This window comes from Otolemur garnettii, unplaced genomic scaffold (genome assembly GCF_000181295.1).
Source record: "Otolemur garnettii isolate 467f Iridium unplaced genomic scaffold, OtoGar3 scaffold00082, whole genome shotgun sequence".
NCBI classification, from domain to species: domain Eukaryota; kingdom Metazoa; phylum Chordata; class Mammalia; order Primates; family Galagidae; genus Otolemur; species Otolemur garnettii.
In genome coordinates, this window is record NW_003852477.1 from 6,115,691 (window position 1) to 6,123,660 (window position 7,970).

Consider the following 7,970-nt stretch of genomic DNA (forward strand, 5'->3'; position numbering starts at 1 on the left):
GTGAGCCGTGATGCCATGGCACTCTACCCAGGGGGACAGCTGGAGGCTCTGTCTCAAAAAAAAAAAAAGAATATTTACTGTATACCATCAATAATCATTTAAAAATATACTACTCGGGAGGCTAAGGCAAGGGAATCACTTGAGCCCAAGAGGTTGCTGTGAGCTATGATGCCATACTCTACCAGAGATGACAAAGCAAGACTCTGTCTCAAAAAAAAAAAAAAATAATAATAATATAGCTTTTTCCACCATCTTTCTATGCCGTTATAATGGTGTGCATGAAATGTCCTGGCTGATGCTATTAAGAGTATCAACAATGCCGAAAAGAGAGGCAAACGCCAGGTTCTTGTAAGGCCATGCTCCAAAGTCATTGTCTGATTTCTGACTGTGATGATGAAGCATGGTTACATTAGCGAATTTGAAATCATCGATGAACTGGGAAAATTGTTGTGAACCTCACAGGCAGGTTAAACAAGTGTGGAGTGATCAGCCCAAGGTTTGATGTGCAACTCAAAGATCTAGAAAAATGGCAGAATAATCTGCTCCCATCCCGCCAGTTTGGTTTTATTGTACTGACAACTTCAGCTGGCATCATGGACCACGAAGAAGCAAGAAGAAAACACACAGGAGGGAAAATCCTGGGATTCTTTTTCTAGGGATGTAATACATACTGAAAAATAAAATGCCTCAATGGACAAAAAAAAAAAAAAAAAAAAATGGAGCTAAAAATTTCCATTCTCAAAAATAATCTAAAGCAAGAATATGTAATCAGTTAAGGACATAAAACTTCCCTAAGGGATATGAAAAGACATTGAGTATTTAAAAAAAGAATATCTTTACTATATATCAGGAATAATCACTTTAAAAACATAAATAGGATTTTTAATGAATGATCTAATAAAAGAATGAGTACAGGAAAAAGTGTTTGTGATATGTCAAGTTTTTTTAAGTGTGTATGTACACATATTTATATATATACAAATTTACATTTGAAAAAGGAGAATACCAGATTCTGCTCTGATTTTGTAGACATCACGTACACTGTATCCATAGGAATTATGTATGCAATCTATAGGACTTCTAATTCTCTGTGTCACTTTCTATAAACAACTCCCTGAAAAAAAATCCTTATTGGAGTACTACAATTAAATTGTTTCTTTGTGTGGATTGTCTCCTAACAGAGGGACATGCTCTGTGAGGACCTGGCTCATGCCACTGAACAGTTGAACATGCTCACAGAGGCCTCAACAAAACACTTGGGGCTGCTGCAGTCTGCCCAGGAAGAACTGACCAAGAAGGAGGCCCTGATCCAGGAACTTCAGCATAAGGTAGGATGCACAGAAGTGTCACTGAAGATGGGAGACAAGAGGGGTGCACAGTTAGTTGTCATGACATTCCTGCCTTGGCTAATTTCTCTGTCTACCAAAGATAGGCTAATGGAGTGTGTAGGCAATCTGGATCGTAGACTTGGGGTCAGAATGACTTGAGTCTGCACACATGAATTGAAATTTGTTTGGCTCCCTCTGGGTATTTGGCACACAGCAGCAAGTCCTAACCACTGTGGGGGCATTATGGCTAACTTTTATCTTTTTAGCAGCTGTTTTAAATTTCTTTCTTTTTTTTTTTTTCCAAATAATTGTGGGTTTTTGGTAGGCAGAGTCACTCTGTTTCCTAAGCTGGAGTGTCTATCTGCCTAGCTCACAGCAGCCTCAAACTCTTGAGCAGTGATCTTCTTGCCTCAGCTTCCCAAGTAGCTGAAACTATAGCTCCCCACCCCCAACAACGATGGCTAATTTTTTCTACTTTTAGTAGAGAATGGGGTCTTATTCTTGTTTAGGCTGGTCTTGAACTCCTGAGCTCAAGGCATCCTTTGGCCTCAGTTTCTCAGAGTGCTAGGATTACAGGCATGAACCACCATGCCTAGCCCTCAAATGACTGTTACTACTTATGAAACTTAAAAATAAATTCTTTGAGGTGCATATTTGTGAGAGAAAAGGAGAAGATTGGGTTATGGTAGCGACCAAATTAGACATACACAAAAAGCAGCCCTGAGTTCACATTTTATTAATTTAAAAAATGGCTCACTCTCTCTGTTTTGGCGCTCTGTTTGAAGATGAAATCCACCAAAGAGGGAAGACCTGAGTCTTTAGTACCCTGTGTGCCAGCATAGAAAGGGCTCTGGAAAAGCCTCTATAATATCTATAGGACCCCCCCTCCCCTGACCATGAAAATCTTGTGGGCTTGGATTTGGACATTGTTAGTAGAAAGGGTTAAAGGCTGATGGGACCACAAAGAGATAGTTAGGTAGTTGATAGATCCCACAGTTTAACTTGATTCCTAGATGGAAGCTGGATTCATCTGATACTAGAGAAGTAAAGTTTCAAGGGACCAAAACCAGATCTGAATCTCACTTTTCTAGTCCAGACCTCTTCAGTGCTTGGATTTACAATAGCTAATGACTGCATTTTTCTTTTATGGATGAAGGTAGATGATTCATCAGTTTAAAGATGGATGCTGACTTTTCTCATAAAATGGTTTTATATAGTCAACTTGCAAAAATGTAAGAGATGACAATGGAGGGCGGTGCCTGTGGCTCAGTGGGTAGGGCACTGGCCCCATATGCCCAGGGTGGTGGGTTCAAATCTGGCCCTGGCCAAACTGCAACAAAAATATAGCTGGGCGTTGTGGTGGGCATCTGTAGTCCCATCTACTCGGGAGGCTGAGACAGGAGAATTGCCTAAGCCCAGGAGTTGGAGGTTGCTGTGAGCTGTGTGGTGCCATGGTACTCTACCTAGAGCAACAAAGTAAGACTCTGCCTCTTAAAACGAAAAAAAGAGAGAGATGACAAAGGAAAGAATAAAATCGTATTTTTATTTTCTTCTGTTAGTCTTATATATCTTTGGTAGATTGTAAGCTCTAAGAAAGCAGAATGTCTTCCTTATTTCTAATGCCTCTTCTAGAACAGATATTTCTTAAAAATATTTGAAGTTAATTGAATTGAAATCTCCATTTTTTTTTCTTTTTTTCTTTTTCGAGACAACAGTCTTGGGCTGTTGCCCTGGGTGGAGTGCTGTAGCATTATGGCTCATGGTAGCCTCGGACTCTTGGGCTCGAGCAATCCTCTTGCCTTAGTTTTTCTATTTTTGGTAGTGATGGGGTCTCATTTTTGCTTAGGCTGGTCTCTACTCGAAGTCATGAGCTCAGGCAATCCACTCTCCTTGACTTGAACTTATGAGCTGAGGTAGTCCACCCACCTCGGCCTCTCAGAGTGCTGGGATTGCAGGCATGAGCCACTGTGCTCAGTCTTTTTTTCTGTTTTAAATTTTTGGAAATGGCAGACATCTTAATGTCCATTCAACAAGGTATTTATATGGAGTAACTGGGACTCAAACCTTGATTGTTTTGTTTTGTTTTGTTTTGTTTTTTGAGACAGAGTCTCACTATGTTGCCCTTGGTAGAGTGCTGTTGGCATCACAGCTCACAGCAACCTCTTACTCTTGGGCTCAAGTGATTCTCTTGCCTCAGCCTCCCAAGTAGCTGGGACTACAGGCCTCACCACAATGCCTGGCTGTTTTTTTGGTTGTAGTTGTCATTGTTGTTTGGCAGGCCCGGGCTGGGTTTGAACCCACCAGTTCTGATATAATTGGCTGGCACCCTAGCTGCTGAGCTACAGGCACTAAGCCCATTTTGCTTTTTATATATTGATCTTGTATCATACAGTTTTTTATTTATTAGTTCTAATAGTTTTTTAGTGGATTCCTTAGGATTTTCTGAATATAAGATTTTGTTGTCTACAAATACAGTTTTACTTCTTCCTTTCCAGTCTGGGTCCTTTCTTTCTTTTGCTTATTACTTGCTCTGGCTTGAACTGCTAGTACGTGTTACTAGAAGTAGCAAGAGCAGACAGCCTTTTCTTATTCTTTTTTTTTTAATATAAGAATTTGAGTGATTGAGTGACTTTATCTTATTTAATTTATTTACTTTGAGATAGAGTCTCAGTTCGTTGCCTCCTGTAGAGTGCATGGCATCACAGCTCACAGCAACCTCAAATTCTTGAGCTTAAGCAATTCTCTTACCTCAGCCTCCCAGTAGGTGGGACTACAGGCACCCACCACAACACCTGACTATTTTTTTGTTGCAGTTGTCATTGTTTAGCAGGCCCAGGTCAGGTTCAAACCCACCAGCCTTGGTTTATTTGGCCGGTGCCCTAACCATTGAGCTATGGGCACCAAGCTTCAAACTTTGATTCTGATGCAAATTATATATGTAAATATGTAAAACTATCTGGTTATTTATCAGTCTACTTAAAACTAATAGTATCTGATTATGCTAGATCTTTTAAGAAGCTACAAAGAGGCTCATTGTGGTGGCTCATGCTTGTGGTCCTGGCACTTTGGGAGGCCAAGGTGGGTGGATTGCTTGAGTTCAGGAATTGGAGACAGGGCATGGTCTCTACTAAAATTAGAGCGGGAGCAGGGCATGGTCTCTACTAAAATTAAAAAAAAATCTAGTTGGCTCTATAGCAGGTACCTGTAATCTCAGCTAGTTGGTAGGCTGAGGTAAGAGGACCTCTTGAGCCCGGGGAACTGAGGTTGCCGTGAGCTACAATGATGCCACAGCACTCAAGCCTAGGGTGACTGATTGAAACTCTGTCTCCAAAAAAAAAAACAAGAAGCAGTGACTGCCAAACAAACTATTTATGTGAGGAATTGGTAGGTAGCAGCATACTGTCATTTAAGAAGAAATCTTTTATTATGGACATTTTTATTTATAGTCTTGCTGGATATTATTGATTTAAATTGCATATTCTTGTATGGTTATTTCTATGGCTGGGTACAGTAGCTCACGCCTGTAATCCTAGCACTCTGGGAGGCCAAGGTGAGTGGATTCCCTGAGCTCACAGGTTCAAGACCAGCCTGAGCCAGAGTAAGACCTCGTCTCTAGAATAGCCAGGCATTGTGGCAGGCACCTGTAGTCCCAGCTACTTGGGAGGCTGAGATAAGAGAATCGTTTGAGCCCAGAAGTTTAAGGTTGCTGTGGGTTGTGACGCCATGGCACTCTACCAAGGGCCACAACAAGACTCTGTCTCAAAAAAAAAAAAGAGTGGTTATTTCTGCTTTATATTCAATGTTGAAATAGTCTCAATTGTTCTGGCTAAATTATACTGCCCTATATTCTGTATTTTCATCCATGATGATTTATTTAACATTCAAGGGGTGCAAAATAAAAATCCAAATATTGGAAGTCTGATATACATTACTGTTTTTTGGAATGAGATTTAATACTCATGCTTATATCAGAATCTCATGAATGGTATGCAACTGCAATAACTTCGGTTGGCCAGAATATGAAATATGAAACCGATTTTTCACTGGGCACAGTGACTTATGCTCGTAATTCCAGCACTTTGAGAAGCTGAGGCAAGAGAATTGCTTGAGGACAGGAGTTTGAGACCAGCCTGGACGACATAGTGAGATCCCTCTGTCTAAATAGAAAATAAAAAAAATTAGTACTCCTATAGTCCTAGTTGCTGGGGAGGCTGAGGGTAGATGATCACCTGAGCCCAGGAATTGGAGGTTACAAATTGAACTGTGATGATGCCACTTGTACTCTACCCTGGGTGATAGAGTAAACCCCTGTTTCTAAACAAAATAAAACAAAATTCTATCCTTTCTTTTGATTAAGATTCTTAGGCCAGGTGTGGTGGCTCATGCCTGTAATCCTAGTACCCCAAAGTGGGATTGTTGCATTATTTATTGTCTTGAAGAATCTTCATACCATTTTTCACAATAGCTGTACTAATTTACATTCCCAACAGTGTAGAACCTCACCAACATTTGTCTTTCATTTTTTCTGTTATAATCATGAGGTGATATCTCATTGTGGTTTAATTTGTATTTTCCTGATGATTGGTGATGAGAAAGCTTGTCTTTTTGAATTGGATCATGTGCTCCATATTATTTTCTGACTTATAACTTTATATCTGCTCAATTTTCTCAGCTAAACCAAAAGAAAGAGGAAGTAGAACAGAGGAAGAATGAATACAACTTCAAAATGAAACAGCTAGAGCATGTGATGGATTCTGCCGCTGAAGTTCCCCAGGTACTTTTCAGAAAAAGAGTACATTGCAAGAGGAATAAGCAGTTTTGTCAGTGATAAAACATTGGAAAATACTAAGAGCATAGCTTTGTTTTTGTTTTTCTTAAGAAAATTTGAACTGTCTGGGCGTGTTGGCTCCCACCTATAATCCTAGTACTCTGGGAGGCTGAGACGGTGAGTTGCTTGAGCTCATGAGTTCGAGACCAAGACCCCGTATCTACTAAAAATAGAAAAACTGAGGCAAGGGGATTGCTTGAGCCCAAGAGTTGGAGGTTGCTGTGAGCTATGATGATGCCATGGCACTCTACTCAGGGTGACAGCTTGAGACTCTGTCTCAAAAAAGAAAAGAATAAAGAAAATTTTCACTAATACCTTCTGTCTGTTATTTGATAAAGATAGCAGTCTTCTGTTGTTTTGCTTGGACAAGAATTGGAATAATAAGCTAATAAATAACCTGAGCGTTTTTTCTCTGTGCTTGACATACACACTTTAAATGAAACCTTTCTAACATCATTTAACTGGGTATTCAAATAAGGTGTCATTTTATTTTATTTTAGAGTCCTAAATCACCACCTCCTTTTCCAACACATTTGGCAAAACTCCTGGAAACACAAGAACAAGAAATAGAAGACGGAAGAGCCTCTAAGACTTCTTTGGAACGCCTTGTAACAATGCTGAATGAAGATAGAGAAGTCAAAAACGCTGAAATCCTCAGAATGAAGGTAATTGGTAATTTTTTTCAGTTTTTTTTTTTTTTTTTCTCTTTTAAGAGACTGGGAACTCGTGGGCTCAAGCAATCCCCTGCCTCAGCCTCCAACAGACTGGGACTAGCTGTGCCACAATGCTCAGCCAGTAAATGTAATTTTTATGAATAAGCAGCAGCATCACAGTTACTGAGGATACAAAATTCAAAAGGCACAGAATGAAGGGTAGATGGAGAAGTGTTGCTCCTATCCCTGAGGCCCTTCTACCCAGGTTGCTGTCCCTGGAGGTTCCCAGGGTAGCTGGTTTCTTTTAGAGCTTTTCGTTGCATATATAACCGAGTCCATAAGCATCCTCTCCCTGGCCCGTTTGGTTTTTACATGATGATATTATAGTTATCTCAGTATAGTTTTAAATTTGTATTTCCTTTGTTAGGAGTAAAACTGAGCATCTGTTGTTTTTCTGTGAACTGTCTATTAGGCATTTTCTTATTGATTTGTAAGCATTCTTCATATGTCAGAGATTTGTTTTAGTCTATCATAAATATAAAATTCTTCCTTGTTTGCCATTTCTTTACACGTCCTCATAGTGTTTTGTCCCAGTTACTTGGGGTTATGATGTTTGTGAGTGGCAGGGTGTGGATATGGTTTAGGGCTGGGGGGTATGTGGTGGAGTGTGCGTAGCTGGTGTGCAGGTGCGTGGGGAGAGAATCCTAAGTGAAGTATCTACAGATATTTGTGGTGCTCTACAGAAGAGAGCACTTAGCCTGTGAAGTCATTGCTCTGCAGTGAATTTTTGTTTAGGAACATAATTAGCTCACTTTCATCAAGTGATGTCAAGTATGTAAAGACAGTATCACTCTTTTAAGTTTTGTTTCTCATGGAGAGGATCATCCCTGACCTTTTCATTTAGGACTGTTCTCAGTATGCTGTCTCAGGAATGTGGCTGTTATCTAGATTGGCATGATCATGAAACTTGGAAAAAATTAGATCAGGATAAAAGAAATCACACACTGGGCCACCAAATCCAAACCAACGTTCCTTGCAGCCAAGTATTTATTTCTTCTGGATGGTTATGCTCATAATTTTCAGGTTATAATCCAATTAAATTTTTTGTTTGTGTGTGGGGCGTTGTTTGAGATGGGGTCTCACTCTGTCTCTCAGGTTTGA

At 40.0% G+C, this 7,970-nt stretch overlaps 1 protein-coding gene across 1 annotated transcript in view; it reads left to right on the forward strand.

The window, feature by feature from the left end:
• Window positions 1–7,970, forward strand: part of KIF15 (kinesin family member 15) — an 85,058-nt gene that overhangs the window by 60,842 nt on the left and 16,246 nt on the right. Inside the window, 3 exon segments of the mRNA XM_012808000.2 lie at window positions 1,182–1,328; window positions 6,001–6,102; window positions 6,657–6,821. Of these exon segments, the coding sequence (XP_012663454.1) occupies window positions 1,182–1,328; window positions 6,001–6,102; window positions 6,657–6,821 (414 nt within the window).